Source organism: Trichosurus vulpecula, chromosome 5 (genome assembly GCF_011100635.1).
Source record: "Trichosurus vulpecula isolate mTriVul1 chromosome 5, mTriVul1.pri, whole genome shotgun sequence".
In the NCBI taxonomy this organism is placed as follows: domain Eukaryota; kingdom Metazoa; phylum Chordata; class Mammalia; order Diprotodontia; family Phalangeridae; genus Trichosurus; species Trichosurus vulpecula.
This window is the reverse complement of record NC_050577.1, coordinates 105,597,108-105,617,898: the sequence shown is the minus strand read 5'-3', so window position 1 is coordinate 105,617,898 and position 20,791 is coordinate 105,597,108. Positions and strand designations below refer to the sequence as shown.

The 20,791-nt window shown below is 42.3% G+C and overlaps 2 protein-coding genes and 1 non-coding gene across 3 annotated transcripts in view; 2 read left to right on the top strand and 1 right to left on the bottom strand.

Annotated features, from left to right (window-relative positions):
* Positions 1–9,008, bottom strand: part of DENND11 (DENN domain containing 11) — a 52,873-nt gene extending 43,865 nt beyond the window's left edge. Inside the window, exon 1 of the mRNA XM_036761413.1 lies at positions 8,684–9,008. Within this exon, the coding sequence (XP_036617308.1) occupies positions 8,684–9,008 (325 nt within the window). The remainder of the gene's footprint in view (positions 1–8,683) is intronic.
* A 4,651-nt stretch (positions 9,009–13,659) lies between these two features.
* LOC118852512 lies at positions 13,660–13,766 on the top strand. The gene has a single exon (XR_005010584.1). It is a non-coding gene; the product is annotated as a U6 spliceosomal RNA (small nuclear RNA).
* Positions 13,732–20,791, top strand: part of WEE2 (WEE2 oocyte meiosis inhibiting kinase) — a 33,694-nt gene continuing 26,634 nt past the window's right edge. Inside the window, exon 1 of the mRNA XM_036760618.1 lies at positions 13,732–13,758. Within this exon, the coding sequence (XP_036616513.1) occupies positions 13,732–13,758 (27 nt within the window). The remainder of the gene's footprint in view (positions 13,759–20,791) is intronic.

Genomic DNA, 20,791 nt, shown 5'->3' with positions numbered 1-20,791 from the left:
TGGCAGAGTAAAAGCAGAGACTTGCTTGAGCTTTCCTCCAAATGCCTGTAAAAAATGAATCTTAACAAATTCTAGAGCGGCAGAACCCACAAAATGACAGAGTGAAACAAATTTCAAGCCCAAGACAACCTGGAAGGTTGACAGGAAAGGTCTACTGCACCAAGCTGAGAGAGAAGCACAATCCAGCACCAAATGGGCCCCAGTGAACCTGGAGCAGGCCTCAGGGAACTGAATCGCTGGCAGCTGTAGCAATTTGCAGAATTTTTAACCCACAAATGCCAAAGACAACTTAGAAGGTGAGTAGAAAAGGTCTGTTGGACCTGTGTGAGAAAGGAGCACTCTCAGCCCACAGACAGTGGTGGGGGATCAAAGGGCTGATCATAGGGGGACTGCAGCTCTTTGCTGGCACTGAGACAAGATTCTCTTGCTTTGCCCATGCTTGCATCTGTGTCGAGGTCCTGGAGTAAGAAGGAGTGCTGGCAAGGTGGAACTTGTGACAGCAGTGGAGAGAGAATCCTCCTCACAGTTCCAAGGCAGAAAAGAGTGCTTGTGGTCACTCACAGACCAGAGCACAGACTAGGAGAGGAGTAAACACCTCTCCTTTGATCATACCACCTTGGAAGAACTGAAAATTTACAGGTCCCTAAAAGTATCTCTGAAAACAGCTGCACAAAACCCCTGAAGCTTGGGGGACAGTACACTCGCCACACTGGAAGCAAAGCCCTGTCTTAAAAAAGAGTTAAATAGTCAAGTAATTGACTGGGGAAATTAGCAAACAACAGAAAAAAAACTCAGACCACAAAATCTTACTTTGGGGATAAAGAAGATCAAAACATATAACCAGAAGAAGTCAACAAAGTCAAAGCTCCTACTTCCAAAGCCTCCAAGAAAAATATAAATTGGTCTCAAGCCATGGAAGAGCTCAAAAAATAAAGGAAAAATTGAGAAGAGAAATGAGAGTGATGCCAAAAAAATCATGAAAAACAAGTCAGCAGCTTACTTAAAGGAGACCCAAAAAATATTGAAGAAAATAACACCTTAAAAAATAGACTAACCTAAAAAGCAAAAGAGATCCAAAAAGCCAATAATAAGAATGCCTTTAAAAGCAGAATTGGCCAAATGGAAAAGGAGGTCTGAAAGCTCACTGAAGAAAATAATTCCTTAAAAATTAGAATGGAGAAAATGGAAGCTAATGACTCTATGATAAATCAAGAAATTATAAAATGAAACCAAAAGAATGAAAAAAATAGGAGACAACGTGAAATATCTCATTGGAAAAATAAATGACCTGAAAAATAGATCCAGGAGAGATAATTTAAAAATTATTGGACTACCTGAAAGCCATGATCAAAAAAGGTACCTAGACATCATCTTTCAAGAAATTATCAAGGAAAACTGCCCTGATATTCTAGAACCAGAGGGTAAAATAGAAATTGAAAGAATTCACCAATCGCCTCCTGAAAGAGATCCCAAAAGGAAAACTCCTAGGACTATTATAGCCAAATTCCAGAGTTCCCAGGTCAAGGAGAAAATATTGCAAGCACTCAGAAAGAAACAATTTGAGTACTGTGGAAACAAAATCAGGATAACACAAGATTTAGCAGCTTCTATATCAAGGGATCAGAGGGCTTGGAATATGATATTCCGGAGGTCAAAGGAGCTAGAATTAAAAGCAAGAATCACTTACCCAGCAAAACTGAGTATAATACCTCAGGGGAAAAAAACAAACATTCAATGAAATAGAGGACCTTCAAGCATTCTTGATGAAAATACCAGAGCTGAACAGAAAATTTGACTTTCAAATACAAGACTCAAGAGAAACATGAAAAGGTAAACAGGAGGGGCAGCTAGGTGGCGCAGTGAGTATAGCACCGGCCCTGGAGTCAGGAGGACCTGAGTTCAAATCCGGCCTCAGACACTTGACACATGTACTAGCTGTGTGACCTTGGGCAAGTCACTTAACCCCAATTGCCCTGCCAAAAAGCAAAAAAAAAAAAAAAAAAAAAGAAAAGGTAAACAGGAAAGAGAAATCATAAGGGACTTATTAAAGTTGAAATATTTACATTCCTACATGGAAAGATGATATTTGTAACTCATGAGACCTTTCTTAGTATAAGAGTGGTTGGAGGGAATATGTATATATATATACATATATGTATACACACACATTTATAAACATATGCAGAGGGCACAGGGTAAGTTGAATATGAAGGGATGATATCTAAAAAATAAAATTAAGGAGTGAGAAAGGAATGTACTGGGAGGAGAAATGGAGAGGTAGAATGGGGTAAATTATCTCATATAAAAGAGGCAAGAAAAAGCTTTTAAAATGGAAGGGAAAGGGGGGAGGTAAGAAGGAATAAGTGATCAGAAGCAAACACTTTTGAGAAGGGATATGGTGAAAGGAGAGAATAAATGGTGGGGGGCGCATGATAGGATGGTGGGAAATATAGTTGGTCTTTTACAACATTACTATTATGGAAGTGTTTTGCATGACCACACATGTATAACATATATTGAAATGCTTGCCTTCTCAGTGAGGGTGGGTGAGGAGGGAGAGAGGGTGGGAGAGAATTTGGAACTCAAAGTTTTAAAAGAGAACGTTAAAAATTGTATTTATATGCGATGGGAAACAAGATATACAGGCTATGGGGTATAGAAATCTATCTTGCCCTACAGGAAAATAGAAAGGGAAGGGGATAAGGGGGGTGGTGATAAAAGGGAGGGCAGATTGGGGGAAGAGGTAATCAGAATGCATACTGTCTTAAGGTGGGGGGAGGGCAGAGATGGGGAGGAAACTTGGAACTCAAAATCTTGTGGAAGTGAATGTTGAAAACTAAAAATTAATTAATTAATAATAAAAACTTTGAATGTAAACCAAGGGCCAATAAGCATCATTAAAATGTTTTCTCAGAAGATGGAGCACTCAAAGGATGAAAAACAAACAAACCATCATCTCTTAGGGGCATTTGTTCCATTTTGTTGCCTCCATTTTCATATCTACCCTAGTATTTGGGGACACAACTCTATGGTCTATGACAATAATAGCTTAGGGGAATAGAAGAGCTACTTCCTACCAAAAAAAAAAAGGGAAGAAACAGAGATAGATGATGTCCTTATTTAAAACTGTCTCTCCTCTCACACCACCTTCCTCCCATTGAGCCAATGACAAAGAGCAGCTTTGAAAGAAAATGGAACTTGGGTTAAATTTACCATACCACCATTCCTGTTCCTGATATCCACTATCATTGAACATTATCCACTATCATTACAGGGACCAATCTCTCAGAAGCTTTTCTATACATACAAGTATACTATCACCTTTCCCTGCCCCCACCCCCCAACACAGTCCCTTCAAACCCAATTTTATTAATTGTGAAACAATTAGGGACAGATGGTGTAACAACAATGCTACATGCCGCTACTGCGGCTGTGTAAGGCCAATAACACCAGCACACAGGAGGGCTGCTAGCACATGTTCTTTGATCTGCTTTTCTATGGAAAGTAACATTAAGGGGTTTATAATCTGACTTTAATTAAACATTCATATATCATTCCCTTAGTTCAGGGGAAAAAGTTAGTACCATGAACTTCAGGTAAAACACAAACAGAAATTACAAACAGAGAGCATATAAACAGAGCAAATAACACAAATCAGCAGACAGAGGTTCTGTCTGTCCATAGCAATACATACATACATACATACATAGTTACCAGAGAGAAAAGAACCAACACCTTGGTTTTCAAGCTCCTTAACAATGGCTACCCAGAGTCTCATCTGGTCAAATCATGCAATACTCTTCCAGTGACTGGGCCCCAAGAAAAATGCTAACCTCAGAGTACATATACACTTCTTCAGGGTCAGAGGGCCTCACAACCATGTGACCTAGGCCTTCCTTTGACTTAAGCTGGTCATCACAGACTCCCAATTCAATCAAAGACTCTTGATTGAAACAAAGGCAAGACTCAAAGGCACTTGATTGTCTTAGTGCTGAGAATCACTCCAAAACAAAAGACAACAAAAAATCCCACTTTGCTTGCCACTACGGATGGGCACCACCTTCTTTTTGGTCCTGGTCTTTTCTGTTCACCAAGGGCTACTGGTTCAGGGTAGCTCTTTCCCTTCCTCCACAGATCAAGGGTACTCTAAGCATAAGTAGTGTTTGTAAAATGTTTAGCATCACAAATGAAAAGCTACAGTTATGTATAAATTCACCCACTGCAAAAACCTTTCATAAATTCAAATGAGCTAAACAGCGACTCTCTTTAGAAAAAATTCTAGAGGGGAATTTCTTACCCCTTCTCTAGACATTCTTGGCAACTCCTTTTCTTCCCAGTTCCTCTTAGACTCTGACCAGGGACAGCTAAGTTTAGTGCTCAAGTCTATTAGTGGGTGATCATGAGCAATATTTTCCTTTTGAAAATTATCCTTTTAATCTAGAATTGATGGTACAACGATTTCTAGAGTTCTCTGGCTAGTTTTGTCCTGGACAGTTCTTAGGCCTCAAACAAAAGGCTCTTCCTACCAGCAGGAACCATCATCTCTGGAGATCCTTAATGCCAACTCCCTAATTAGGTGGGGCTGAAAGATAAAAATCTCACCTTTTATAGTCATTCCCAAAAGAAGGATGGATGTGCTTACCCTATCCTTGCATGTAATAAAATAAGGTACTCATCTGCCACCCAGATAATCACTTTACATGCAAAATCTCATTTGATCCTCACAATCACCAACAGGAGGTCTAAGTACCACAATAGAGGAGAAAACTGAGGTTCACAATTGCCCAAGGGTTACACAGAAAATAAGTAGCTTTGTAGGAATTTGAACTCAGGACTTCAAATCCTTTCTCTTTCTACTAATCAAGCAGCAACCCAGAAATTAAGCTGAGTGGCCACCACACTAGTCTGAGATCTTTGGAATAAGGGTATCTATTCTCATTTTCATCCTATAGAAACACTCCCATCAACCAAGCACAGCACTACATGCTGGGGACATAATGACAACAGTGAAGTGGACTATTCTTTCAAGAGCTTATGACCTGGCTAGGAAAGAGAACACGAGCCAGCACGAGTGTGAGTGTGTGTGAGTGAGTGAGTGTGTGAGTGTGTGTGTGTGTGTGTGTGTGTGTGTGTGTGTGTGTGTTTTAGGGACAGAGACTGGATCTGTGATTTCATTGGCAAGGAGAGCTCTCAGATGAAAAAAGAAACCTACCTTTCCCAATTTAGGTTTCTACCTTCTCTGCAATTTATAGTCTTAAGTTACCAGGGCACTAAGGGATTAAGTGGCTTGCATGGAGAAAGCACGTAGCAGGGACAAAACTTAAACTCATGTCTTCTGGGTGCCCAGGTCAGCTCTCTATTCATCCACAATGCAACTCTGCTTCTAAATAGAAGGTAATTTGGTGGAACAAGAGAGCCATCAGTGAACACTTCAAGTATAAGTTGACTTGTGAACTGACCCTTGAGGGAAATGAAGGATTTTAGGAGGCAGAGTTGAGGAGGAAGGGCATTCCAGGCATGGAAGACAACCAATGGAGAGCTACAAGTGTGTCATGTTTGGAAAACGGTAAGTCTAATTTGGTCTAATGGACCACAGTTTTCATCAAGAGGAATTTCTATTCTGAAGGGTTTAAAATGCCAAAATTGTTTATTCTTTATCCTTGAAGTAACAGGGAGACACTGCGAATTGAGGGGGAGAATGACATGATCAGATCGGCACTGCATTGAAGTCACTTTGACAGCTGTGTGGAGGATGGATTGGAGAAGAAAGACTTGAAGTGAGAGATGGCAAATCATGGTTGGAGCCATATGAATGGAAAAAAAGATGGATGAAATAGACTTGGAGGTAGAAGCAATAGACTTGGGGGTGGAAAAATGACAATATTTGTCACAGATATGCCGCAATAACCTAGAGAGGGGAAAAAAGGGCAACAAACCAAACTTGCAAACTTGGGGCAACTAACTGTAATTGGGATAACTCCTGACTAGAGGTGTCCCACAGGGCTCTGTCCTGGGGATGTTTCTCTTTTCCACAGGTGATCTCATAAGTTCCTATGGGTGTGATGACCATCTCTGTGCTGATGATTCTCAAATTTACCTATCCTGCCCTAAACTCTCTGCAGACCTATGAACTGTAATTTCCAAATGCCTTTCAGACAGCTTGAACTGACTGTCCAATACACATCTTAAACTCGACATGTCCAAAAGGAAACTCATCATCTTTCCCCTAGATTCTTCTCTCCCTTCTAATTTCCCTGTTACTATAGAGGGCAACACCATCACCATCTCAGTCCCTCAGTCTCAAAACCTAAGTGTCATCCCTAACTCCTCACTATTTCTCATCCACTCTATTGCCAAGGACTGTCTGTCACCTGTGCAACATTTCTTGATGTGCCCCCTTCTCTGTTCTGACACTGCCATCACTCTGGTGTACACCTTCACCACCTCACTCTGACTTATTCTAATAAACCTATTGGTACATCTGTCTGCTTTAAGTCTCTTCACCATCCAATATTCTTCCATTCAGCCACCAAAGTAATTTTTCTAAAGATCAGACCCTGACAGGATACAGGCCCAATCTGAGACCTTTGCCCCTTACCCCAAAAGAGTTTGGGTCCCATTTGTCTAAAGGGCCCTGGAAAACCCCACCTTGAAATCTCCTTGGATTTCCCCACTTCATTTCCAGTTCGCTAGAGGCCATAAGCTTTTCATTATCTATCTGCCCAAATCCCTTACTTCTGGATTGCATTCAGGCTACTTCCCACTCTTGATTTTATCAATCCCATTCCCTTGGTTCCTGTGGCCTTACCTCTAGGCACCACAGCCTACTAGCCACTCCCATCAAGATCCTCCCTGGACCCTCCTCCCCTCACCCCAGACTACTTGGCCACCCCTAGATCCCTCCCACAGTCTTTCAGTATATAAGATGCATCTGGCCTCCCTGAAGTTGCGCAGATTCCATCTAGCCTGCTTCCCTAAGCGTTACAAAGGCTCAAGGTTCAATCCGGCCCTCTGGCATTAGCCATACAAAAGGCTCAGATTCTTTAAGAGTCTAGCCGATGCTGAGATTTCTTAAGAGTATGGCCGATATGGCGGATTTTTAATAAACTTTGTTTTTCTTTGGCTGAAATAAGGCCTGGGTTGAATTCATTCAGGCAGGACCGACCTGTCGATATTTCTGGGTCCCCCAGCACCCCTAAACCTCAACAACCCCACGATGTCACTCCTACTCAAACCACAGAGGCTCACTGTTACCTTAAGAATCACGTCATCTTCCCTTTGGCTTTCAAAGCCCTTCATAACCTGGTCCCTTCCTACCTTCGCTGTTTTCTTACACTTTCTCCCCCATGTACTCTTCCATCCAGTGACTGGCCTCATTTCCATTTCATGAACAAGACACTGGTTCTCTCCGCTCAGGACTTTTTCTCCCGCTGTCCCCTTCATTTCTGGGTTGCTCTCCCTTCTCATCTCGCCAAAGCTCAATTAAAATCCCACTGCCCCTGGCATCCTTTAAATTCCAACCAACATCCCATCGTCTACAGGAAGCCTTTCACCTCTCTTAATTCCCTCCCTCTTTCAATTATTTCCTATTTCCCCTGCAAATAGGATGCTTATTTGCTTGCTTGTTGTCTCCCCCATTAGACTGTGAGCTCCTTGAGGGAAGGGACTGTCTTTTGCATCTTTTTGTATCTGCAGTGCTTGGCAAAGTGCCTGGCACACAGTAGGTGCTTAATAAATGTTTATTGACTAGCTGGAAGGGTGATAGTGCTCTCAAGAAAAATAGCGAAATTTGAACAACATGTGGATAGGGTAGGGGAAGGATAATAAGTTGTTTGATTTATGTTATGTTTGAGACGCCCAGGAGAAATCTATACTCACTCTATCAGTACTCCGTGAAATACATAAAGTAACAGGCATTCGAAAACTTCTTCCTCCCTCTTCCCCTCCCCCCCCCCACTCCCAATAGCCTAGAAGAGGCTTTATTTAAAGAGGCTTCTAGCTTAATCTCTTAACTAGGCTTCTAACTTCAGGAGATCCTGAGATTAAAGAAAAAAACTGCACTTATCCATTGGGACAGAGTCCCAGGATACCTAAAGGCAAGTTTCAAGAGAAGGTAGCCACAGGAATTCTCTTGTCAAAGAGGCGGGGGGAGGAACTCTAGTCAGGTTAGAAAAACCTGGTGATTACTCATGTCCAGGGTAAATGAGGCAGAGCGAGCACCGCTAGGTGGGGATGGGCTGTGGGCACAGCTGGGAAGCCAGGGGATGGAAATTTGTAAAGTCAATGGAAAGGTGAGGGAACAGCCTTCCTAAAGGGTTACAGCAACCCCAAGCGGGGGGAAGTCACCTGAAGAGCAAGCTAAACAGCCGCACACACACCTCCCCACCCAAGCCGGAGGTGGGCGTGCTCCCTGCTCAGGTAACGGAGAGAGCCCGCTGCCGGAGCCGGACTCAGCGGCTTGCGGTGTCAGACTCCGCAGCCCGCGGGGCCCCAAATCCCCGGAACAGTGACCGAGGCTATAACTCCCCCCGCTCCCAATGGGGGCCCTACGAGGCTGGGGTGCAGGTGTGCTGGTGCGATGCGCGCGCAGCGGAGCCTCTCTTCTCCCCCCCCCCCCACCCCCCATTCGGCGGCCAGCAGCTGCCAGGCCGACAGCCCAGGTGGGCTCCGGCGGGGCTCTTACCAGTGCGGGGATCGAAAGTGACCACGAACACGGCCACCACCTGGTCCTCCTCCTCCTCCAAAGACAGACGCCCGGACTGCTGCCGCAGCAGTTCCCCCGGACCGAACTCCGCCTCCTCCTCTTCTTCCTCCTCCTCCTTCTTCTTCTTCTTCCCGGGCTCTGCAGCCCGCCGGGCCCCGGATGCAGGTCCGCTTCCCAGGCCCCCGCCGCCGCCCCCGGCGCCCCATCCCCGGCCGCCGGCCTGGAGCTCGGGGGCCTGCGGCAGGGACACAGCTGGGCCCTCGGCCCAGCGCAGAAGCGGCGCCTCGTCTCCCTGCTCCACCATGGCGAAGCGAGGAGGAGCCGCGGGCGGGGAGGGGGCGGGGGCAGAGGCGGGCTAGCGGGGATGCCCGGCCCGGCGGGAGGGACCCTCTCCGGCCTCGGGCTCTAGCCCTCCGCTTTCCTCCACCTCCTCTTCCTCCTCCACCTCCTCCACCCCAGCTACCCGCCTGAGCTCACCTGCGCCCGTGCTCCCCACCCAGCGGGCCACCCTCCCTCCTCCGGCCAGGTGCCGCTTTCCCAGCGAGCCCCAGAGGATAGGCACTCTTGCATTTTTCCGTTTGTTTCTCTGATTGGGGCTGCTGGTCCATGTGCACCTAAATACACACACGTGTGTAGATTGGATCATTAAATATTGATGGGCGTTTGGGGGCATTGTGCATGCACCATATACGTACACAGTACGTACACAGAGATACACCGCAAGTATATAGGCAATACACATATTTTATCACATGTGTATTATATTCAATTACATATAATACATATTGTGTAATTGTGCATTACATTTAAATATAATATACATTTAAACATAAATACATTGCTTAATAGTGTATATATATTGTCTCATATATATTCACACTGCATGTACATATATGGCATATGCCTTTATTATGGTGTATGTACATATATATACACAAGTATTTATCTATGTAAATATCACACTTTCTTTGCTCAGAAGGTGTAGAAAATTCCAGGTGAGGAAAGTCCCACTAACAAAGATCAACAACTGTTCTTAACTTATAGTCCTAGGACACCAAAAGGATTTGTTACTTGCCCAGGGTCACAGAGGTTGGTCTTCCTGACTTTGAGGTGGTCCTATCTGCTACACAACATGGCCTCTCTACAGTGTTCCCATATATACCCCAGTATATATGTGTATGTACCCTATATATTATAATGCACATGTAATACCTGTCAAAGCTTTAGTAGCCTGAAGAGGTGGAACAAAGGGTGATGTTATGGAGCTGGACACTCTGACTGTCCCTGTATTATCTGGGCTGAGAGCCTCAACTCTTGGAAGAAAGGTTGTATGCATGTATGTACATATGTAGGTATATTCAGTTTCCTGAAAGGACCAGCAACAGACTAGGCATCAGTGAGGTTCTGATCCTGATGCTGAAACTGTATGGCCTTAAGTAATTTCGACTCCATTCATTTCAATCCGTAGAATCATAGATCTAGAACTGGAAAATAGAGATTAAATTCTTGAATGAAGCAAAAGAAGAAATTATTGAGGATAGGTTAAGCTAGGTGGTACAGTGGATAGAGCACCAGGCCTGGAGTCAGAAGCACCCAAGTTCAAATCTGGTCTCAGACACTTTCTAGTTGTGTCACCCTAGGCAAGTCACTTAACCCTGTTTGCCTCAGGTTCTCATCTGTAAAATGAGTTGGAGAAAGAAATGGCAAACCACACCAGTGGCTTTACTAAGAAACCCCGAATAGGGTCAGGAAGAGTCAGACACAACTGAACAACTACAAATAACAGTTTTAATTATGTAATTTTAAAAATAGCATGATAAAATAGTATCAAAATAAAAACACAAGTTTATTTTAATGGGGATAGTCAGAAGAAACGTCTGATTCACTGGTCTGGGGGCAACTCCTATGGAGCTGGGCATGTGCTTTGGTTCCTTCCAGAAAAGACAAGTGCTTTGGGATGACTTGGCAATTCTTAATTCTTAAGTGTTCACTATCACCAGTGATGGCAGTTGCATTGAAAATGATTGACAATTGAATCAGGAGGAGTCATCTATTAGAAGAACAAGGAGAAATGTTTTCTGGCCTTTGGGGGTCCTACCTACATTCATCTCTCCCTTGGACTTCTAACAAGGAGTGCAGGGGTAGAGATTTCTTTCCCTCCCTCCCCAAGAGACAATGGCAGTAATAAACACATGGAAATGTGAATGTGTTTGCCTGGACAAACTTTCAACTAAATCTCAAGACCTCAGCTCCCTCTTCTACCTTTCTGTTTCTCTAATCAAAACTCACCCAAACACCAAAAATTAAAAATGGACTTTCCAGCCCTGGCAGTAACCTCATAAGCTCAAGAAGTTCCATGTTTCCTAGTTGGGTGCAGGATGATTTTCACCATCTCAAAGGAGAAAAGTACCACTGCTAGGAGGGTTTTTTTGGTTTTGGTTTTTGGTTTGGGTTTTTTTTTTGCAACAAAAGAACTAAAAGTCCAGGCTGTGCAGCAGCTGGCTTGTTCTTGGAGTTGCTTAGACAGTATAAATCCTAAGTAAAGGGGAAATATCCTAAATATCTATTCAATAACCCCACAAAATTGTCTTTATCTATTAGAAGACTTCCTCTAATGTGGGAGCCATGAGGCAAAGAGAAGCTTGACTCCCAGTCACCCTCCTTCCTGCCTCCCTGACCATGAACCTATCTGGTAAATTCAAAGCCAAAGCCTATTGTGGAAAGGGACTTACTGGGCCAGGAGTTACATTAGGAAAAATGTTTTGTGAAGTACTTGCCAGATGAAAGCTTAATATCCAGAATTTACTTATACAAATTTATAAGGATAATTACCAATCCTCACTGCTTAGTCAAAAGGATATGTGGTAGGATAAGTCACAGAAGCCAGTCTCCTGGTAGTTTAGGTCTCATATTGGAATGTATTATTTATCAGTTTAGAAGAGAAGGTTTACTTAGCCTTGTTGAGAAAGTAACTCAATAAGGAACAGCCCAACAAAGAACCTGGAAGATTCAGCCTCCCTAACCTCCATATGGAAATGGTTCTGGTCAACAGATTAGGGTGTGGTGCTTCACTCAGCCTTGGGAAATCTGCCAAGTCTGGAAGGGCCCTGACTCCAAATGTGCCAGCCCAAGGTAAACAGGGAGCCTCAGTTATTACAACCTGAGGCCACTAGAAAGTTGCTTCAACATTGATGTAGCTTGAGCCTTAGCTCCTTGGGATGATGAAGTTTTGAGTGTCTTCCCAGGATGCTACCTAGGTACTTAGGAAAAGAACTAACCTACATGCCAGGAGGTGAGAAACCCTGGCCTATCACCTAATTCACCAAAGAGAAAGCCAAACTGCAAATAAACACCTGAAATAGGTCCAGTTGCACTAATAATTAAAGAAATGCAAATTAAAAGAACCATGAAGCCCAATCTCACCTAAAGGAGATGTCATAGTGTGAAACAAGTAGGTAAGGAATCCAAGAGATCTAGGTTTTAAGTTCTGGGCTCTTCTACTAACTCTCCTTGTGACCTTCAGTAAATCACTTCCCCTCTCTGGGCCTCCATGACACCTGTAAAATAAGATGGCTGAACCAGAAGATTTCTAAGATCCTTTCCAGCTCTAGCCTTCTGTGATTCTATACTTTGGGAAAGATGACACTGAACAAAATGGAATGTTAGAAGAAATGGGGAAACAGGTCCTAGGAACGTCAAGATTGAACTAGGAAGGACCTTAAGCCATCTAGTTCAACCTGCCCATTATGCAGATAAGGAAACTGAGGGCACAGGTAGGTTGAATGACTTGCCCAGCATCATATAGGTAGTAAGTATCAGAGGTAGAATTTGAATTCAGATCCTCTGTCTCCCCAGTCTGGGCTCCTTCCATGGTACCATTTCTCCTTTTCCAAGTGACAGTCGCCATGAAAGTTGGCCCAGTCTTTCTGAAAAGCAATATGGCAAGCAACAAAAGTCATAAAACTGGCCAAATCCCGTGATCCCATCCTTTGGAATCTCTCCCAAGTAAATAAAGAGACCTATTTGTATAAAGATGTTTATAGCTGTGCTATAGGAAAAAACTGGAAACTACCTAAACGTTTCACAGCTGGAAAATGACTAAGCAGACTGTGTTAGATACACTGAGGCAGGGAGGATGATGTGGCCACACAGAAGGACAAACTCAAAGAGCAAACAGGAACTTGGAAAGATCAGTATAGGATAATGCACAGTAAAAAGGGCAGAACCAGAAGCTCTGTGTAACAACCAACTGCAACTACGTTTGAAAAATTGTATGTGCACACACGTGACTATAAGGATGCCAGGTGGGCAAACAATAGGTGCCATCAGGACCTGTATGTAAACTGCATTGTTCTTATTGTAAAGGCAATGGTAATTTTTTTTTTAATCATCTGCTACTTGACACCATTCCTGACAGGACTGCTTGCCCAAGTTTAGGCTTCGTGGCAGAGCAAACACCATCCTGGTTCAATGCCATTCTTCTCAAGTAAACCAGGAATGGCAAAGAGAGAATTAGAAGTAAAGGCATGTAGGTAATATCTGATCCCTCTCTAGTCTTTGTAAAGTCCCTGAAAGACCTGAGTTCAAATCTTGCCTCAGATGCTGATTAGACGTTGCCCTGAGCAAATCACTTAACTCCTGTCTACCCGTTTCTTCAAGCATAAAAATGTATAAAATAATAGGATCTGCCTCACAGGGCTATTGTGAGGATCAAATAAGATACTTGTGAAAACACAGCACCTGGCACATAGAGGGTTAATAAATACTATGTGGCGCAGTGAGTAGAGAACTGGCCTTGGAGTCAGGAGGACCTGAGTTCCAATGCGGCCTCAGACACTTGACACACTTACTAGCTGTGTGACCTTGGGCAAGTCACTTAACCCCAATTGCCCAGCCTTCCTCCAAAAAACAAAAAAAACAACAAAAACATAAACAAAAAAAAAGAAAAGAAAAAAGTGCTTGCTTCGGCAGCACATATACTAAAATTGGAACGATACAGAGAAGATTAGCATGGCCCCTGTGCAAGGATGACACGCAAGTTCGTGAAGCGTTCCGTATTTTTTTTCTCTTTTGGTTTTGTTTCTTCTTTCTCATGATTCATTCCATTGGTCATAATTCTTCTTTACAACTTGACTATTGTGTAAATAAGTTCAATGCGAAGTTATATGTACAAGATATATTGGATTCCATGCCCTCTTGGGGAGGGAGGGGGAGAGGGGGGAAGAAAATCTGGAACTCAAATTCATGCAGAACTGAGTATTGTAAACTAAAAATATAAAATATTAATTAAAAAAATAAATGCTTCTTCCATCCCTTCTTTCCCCCTTAAATTAGTGGCATTTGAAACAGCCAAATTCAATTTTTTTTTCCAATTCTTTACTCGAGGTACAACAATTATTCAGGACTGACTCTCATGTAAGTAAACAGTGCATAGCACTTTTCTTGAAGGAAATTGAAATGTGTTATAGACAAGATCTCTTTCTTCCTTACCACATCCCTGTGAAGCAGATAAAGGGAGAATTTTTTTTTCTTCTTATGAATGGTAAAACTTGGGCACAGGAAAAGGCAAGGAATTTCCCAAGATCAAATGACCCTTCTCACTTTTTAGCTGAAATTCATCAAGGATTTAAACAGCTGAGACTGGACATTGAGGACTAACTTTGGCTAGTTACCAATGACTTTGAGAAAGTTGGGGTACCAGGATGACCAGAAGAAAAGGTAAGATGATATGGACACAGTACTTAGAATGAGCCCATTACTATTCCCCTGGAATTGGCTTCTTCCCAAGAATATCCATGTGTGTGTAGGTGTACAGTATTTACAGGGATGACAAAATGATGTGATTTCAGGAGTGCCAGGAAAGCTTTGTCAGTTGATCAATAGGCATTTATCAAGCACCTATTACATGCCAGGCACTGTGCTAGGCAATGGGGGATACAAATGCATAGAATCAATCAACAAATATTTATTAAGCATTTGCTCACTACTCTGATAAAAAGCCAGCCATCTCCATCTGGCCCATTAACAGCTTGCTTTTCAATTAACAAGCATGTATTTTTCTCTCCCTCTCCCATCTCCCTACAGCTAGTGGAAAGAAGAAAAAGAAAACACAAAACCCTGGTAAAAAATATGCATAATCAAGCAAAATAAATCTCCATGCTAGCCATATTTTAAAATGTCTTATTCTGCATATTGCATCCATCACCTCCCTGTCAGGAGATGAATAGCATGCTTCATTCTGAGTCTTCTGGAATTGTGCTTGGTCACCAAATCGACTAGAATTTACAGCTTCCCAAGGAAGACCATCAGGTTTCAGCAATCTGGACTCCTCCCCTCCCTGATCTCATGTCAATACCTATAATCAGGTGAGCTAGAATGCTTTTAGTAAGTAAGAACTACCAGCATTTGCTGAAGGGAATTTCTCATCCTGAGTTCTTAGAGAGAACCCAGGGAGATTCTCACTTTCTAGTGCAGGGGTGGGTCCACTATTACACAAGTCAAATAAAGTGAGTAGCCAAATGGAAAAGAAAAGAAATTTACTAGTACACTAAGCAGGACCACCCACCCACTTACCCAGTACCTATTTAGATAAGCCCCTTATCTAGCCCCCTAGAGTATAAAACAAATCAGCAGCATACTGGTAACTGGACCAATGGGGTGTTGCTCTGCCATACTGGATTTCCAGTAATGGGAGGCTTAAGATTTTATTGTATAAGCTACCTGCTCAATTAGGCCAGTGGTGTGGCTGGAAAGCCCTTTCCAAAGAAAGAACAAGGTTATCATTTTAGTCACACAGGATGTTTCTAAAATGGTGTATTTTGTCTCCTTCCATATAGTCCAGTCAATATCTCGATGAGAAAAGTAGATGAATTGCCAGCTTCCACAAGCTCTGGCTACAGTCAATGGTCACAGACAGCTCTCTCTCCTCTCTGTCTCTCTCTCTCCTTCTCTCTCCTATGGACTCTAACTCCCTAGAGGAAGGGATAGGGAGCCTACTACCATGCAAGGTGCTCCCCCCATGGCAGGCTCTCTCACAGTTAGGCCTTATTATCTTTCCATGGTCCCTCATAGCCCTCCCCTCCTCCAGTGACTCAGAGAGCAGAGCAGTCTGTCTTTTCAAAATGCCTACCCAGCAGACAAAATCATGACATCTCGTCCCTGTTGAATCTTGGCAAATCTCTCAGCTTTCTGATTTGACTCCAAGTCCTGGGTTCTGGGAGGAAGCCAGAGGAATGTAACTGAAAACTTCTTCCCCTCCAGGTGAGTTTTACCTTCTTAATATCATTAAGAATTGACACTGGACCTATGATTTCATTGCTATAGAAAACTCCTAATGCGTAAATTCATTTTTGCCCAAGCAGGTTGGCACCTTTTCTGTAGTATATCTAGTCTTAGTTGCCTAGAACCCAGGGAGAGGTTAAGTGATTTGCTGAGGTTACATGGCCAGTATGTGTCACAGGTGGAATTTGAACCCAAATTTTCTTGGCCTCAAGATCAGCATTTTATGTTCTATGCCATGTTGCCTCTTAACATGATTGTCAAGCTTAAGGTATACCACTGATTGCCATTGCCAGCTCTCTGTTTCTGTACCATCCTCCAGCTCCTGCACCCCAATCAAGTCTCTCCCAAGGGAAGAAAAAAAATAGGGAAGACCTTTTCTGCATTTGCATGTCGCTCTCTAGCCATAAGAGCTAATGGCCACTCAGAGCTTCCAGGGCAAACCCAGCTCCCCACATCCAAATAGGAATATGACTATATTGATTTACACCTGTTCAGTTACACACACACACACACACACACACACACACACACAAATGAGGAAGTAATTTCTAACAGGTAGATATATTCAGCTAAACTCTTCTGTCATCCTTAAAGTTAATACAAATTTTCAATAAGTAACCAAACACCTAATTTTTATTACAAAATTAAATTAGATAAGCATATTGAATGTAAGAGCTAGAAGAGGGCTTAAGAACAGTGGAAAGAATGCCAGACCTGGAGACAAAAAAGAACTGAGTTGAAATCCTGCCTCTGACACTAGTTGTGTGACCTTGGGCAAGTCACTTAACTTTGGTTTGTCTCTCACTTTCCTCAATTATAAAATGAGGATATTAGTGGTATGTACCTCCCACAATTGTTGTAAGGATCAAATGAGACAATATGTGTAAAGCACTTAACATTGGTGCACTATATAAATGCTTATTCTCTCCCTCTCCCTCCCAGGCAAACCTTATTTTATCATTAGAGTATAGATAATTGCCCCTACTTTTTTTGAGGAGACACACACAGGTCCTTTCCTAAGAAAACAGGTTCCAAGATTCAATAAACACCATAATTTCTGCCTAGCTACATAAATTAACTCCTTCAGTTCCTGAGACTAGAAAGGGCATAATCCGAATATTCTTTAATATAGCTGTCATAAAAGCTATGAAAATGAACGCAAGTAGCCTTCTTAGAGTATGAAACTGAGCATGATGCTCCACCAAACATTCTAGTTAGGTCAGATCTTCACAGCAAAAGCAAAGCAAAACAAATACAATAATTGAATAAAGCAAACTGACCAGGTCCTAAGGTGTGCTGCTGCTGAGTAATAAGGATGTGGGAGTGTGAACATTGTGATGAAAGCCATCGCTATCATGAACATTTCAGGAAAATTTACTGCTGCTAACAGCGAGTCTGGCAAGAAGCACATTGGCATGCACAATACAAGACTGAAAAAGCAGTAGGCAGTGAATAAAGTTCTGGATTTAGGAATCAGGAGGGAATCTGGCTTTCACTCCTGCCTCTGATACTTACTAGCTATGTGACCATGGGCAAGTTACTGAGGAAGTTAGATGTCCAGGTGGATAGAGTGCCAGACCTGGAGTAAGCACTTACCAGCTGTATGACCCTGGCAAATAATTTAATTAACCTGTCTGCCTCAGTTTCCTCATCTGTAAAACAGGGATAATAATAGTACCTACTAGGGAGGTTGTGGAAATAAAATGAGATAGTTATAAAAGCACTTTACAAACTAAAGTACTCACTATATGTTAACTATTGTTATTTTAAAATTATCTTGGCTAATATGACAGAATAGGAAAGTGACAAACACTGGAGATGATGTGGGAAAACTGGGGATATCAATGCATTGTGGATGGAGTTTTGAACTGATCCAACCATTCTGGAGATTAATTTGGAACTATGCACAAAGTGCTATAAAACTGTGCATACCCTTTGATCCAGCAATATCACTACTAGGCCAAAGATCATAAAAAGAGAAAAGGATTTACATGTACAAAAAAATGTAGAGCAACTCTTTTTGTAGGGGCAAAGAATTGGAAATTGAGGGGATGCCCATCAGTTTGGGAATGGCTGAACAAGTTGTAGTATATGGATATAATAGAATGCTATTATGCTGTAAGAAATGATGAGCAGGTGGATTTCAGAAAAACCTGGAAAGACTTACATGAACTGATGCAAAGTGAAGTGACAGAACAAGGAGAAAATTGTACACAGTAACAGCAACATTGTGCAGTGATCACCAATGACTAACTTAGCTCTTCTCGGCAATACAATGATCCAAGACAATTCCAAAGGACCCATGATGGAAAATGTTATCCACATCCAGAGAAAGAACCGATGGAGTCTGAATGCAGATCAAAGCATACTATTTTCACTTTATTTTTTCATGTTTTTTTTTCTTTTGGTCTGTTTCTTCTTTCACAACATGACTAATATGGAACTATGCTTCACATGATGGCACATACATAACCTATATCAAATTGCTTACCATTTCAGGGAGAGGCCAGGGAGAGAGGGAGAAATGTTAAAAATTGTCTTTCTATGTAATTGGAAAAAATAAAATATTATTAAATTAGACCAAAAAAAATCTAAGCCTCAGTGTCCTCATTTGTAAAATGAGGCTTAAAAATATCTATAATGTCTGCTTCTCTATGGGGTGAGGAGCAAAGGACACCATGCCTATAATTGTCAGCAAAATATTTTTAAATGAACAACGGCAGCTAGGTAGCACAGTGGATAGAATGCATGACTTGGGTGTCAGGAAGACCTGAGTTCAAATCCTGCCTGTCACTTAGTGTGCCCTGGGCACATCACTTCAATTTGTCTCTACCTCGGTTTCCTCATCTGTAAAATGGGCTTAATAAATAACCTACCTCACAGACTTGTCATGAGGATCAAATGAGTAAGCACCTGTGAAGGGATTTACAAATCTGAGGAGTTACATAAATGCCAACTGTAATAAATTAAACAGCACTTACGATCATAGACTCAGAACTATGACCTTGGCCTCTGGTCCAATTATGTTAAATAGAAACTGGGGACACTAATCTGTACATCTGTACATTGAGTTATAGAATGTATGGGCAGCTAGGTGGAGCAGTGGATAGAGGGTTGACCCTGAAGTCAGGTGGACCTGAGTTCAAATCCAGCCTGGTCAAGTCACTGAATCCTGATTGCCTCAGTTTCCTCATCTGTAAAACGGGCTGGACAAGCAAATGGCAAACCAGTCTAATACCTTTGCCAAGAAAACTCCAGAGAGTGTCATGAAGAGTCTGAAACAAGTAAACATTTTAAAATGCGTTGTTATCTATGCTTTACTGTGTTTTAAAATTCATTTTGTTGATGTTTCCCACTTATGTTTATTCTGGTTGGGCCCCACTCAGCAATGTTGCTGGCAGCCTAAGGTGTGTTTGACATCTCTGGTCAAGTCATCTAGTCCCTTCATTTTAGACATAAGGAAACTGAGTCCATTAAATGTAAAAAATGACTCGCCCATGGTAGTGATGGAGGAGTCTGGCATTTGAACCCGTATCCTTCTGACTCCAAATTCCATCATGTTTCCACTCCTTAATGTGGAACAAAGAAGCATCTGATAGAGAAGTCAAATCAGTATGGGAAATTTAAGCAACCTCAAGAGTCAAATAGGCAGTATGGCCCAATGGACGAGAGTTGGCCTCAGGTTTAGGAAGACCTGGGTTCAAAATCTACCTCTGGTACCTACTGACTATGTGATCAGAGGCAAGCCATTTAAACTCTTAGGGTCCCAGGCAATTCTGTGAGACTATAAATTGCAGAGAAGACAGAATGTTGCCCTACCCCGATGAGAAAATCCCCACACTTGATTCAAATCTAGCCTTAGATCCTAGGTGTGTGGTGTGTGACCTTGGGCACTTAACCTGCGTTTGCCTCTGCTTTCTCAAATGTAAAAGGGGATAATAGCACCTGCATTTCAGGGTTGTGGTGAAGATCAAAGAAGTAATATTTGTAAAGTGGTTAGTGTGGGGCCTGGCACATAATAAGTACTATATAAAAGCTAGCTTTTACCTGATGAAATCACAGGTCCAGACTCCCCCCTTCCCCCCCCCCCCAAGTCCTTTTTACTTTCCTTGGATCACGGTGATATCATCTCAGTGAGTCATATTTACTCTTATTTTTTTTCCCCTAGGAGCAGTCCCAGATTTCTAGGAAGGGGAAGCAGAAACAATAGATTAAATAGGACCAAGAGAAATATCACTGCCAGAAGGCAGATCACCTGGCTCCAAACGCTACACTGGAGACATCCCCTCTTCCCAGTCCCCACTCCCAGTTTCACATGTAGAAGAAACATGTAGTTTCACATATAGAACATAGTTTCACATATAAAAGAAACATGTAGTTTCACACATAGAAGAAACATATAGTTTCACATATAGAAGAAACATGTAGTTTCACATATAACTCTTTGCAGAGCTTGGTCTCTTTTCCTCATCACTTCCCCAGCCCACACTATACAAACCCATGGCCTCTCCTCTTTTGGAGACTTTCAAAAAGAGAAATTATAAACAACAATTGTCAATAAAAACAAATCTTCAAACAAACATTAAACAAAGAGAAAAAAATCTTACTCCTAGACCTTTGCCTTTAATATGGTAGAAACAAATGTGATCCAGAAAGAAAAGATTTTCATTCTGTGAGTAACTTGGTTTTTCCGGAAGGTGGTGGGTGTAGCAAGCGTGGCTTCCAAGGGTGAGGAAGGGCAGGTGGGTGGGGTGGAGCTGGTTGCTGATATACAAAAGTCATTCCCTGTGTTTTATATCCCTGGAC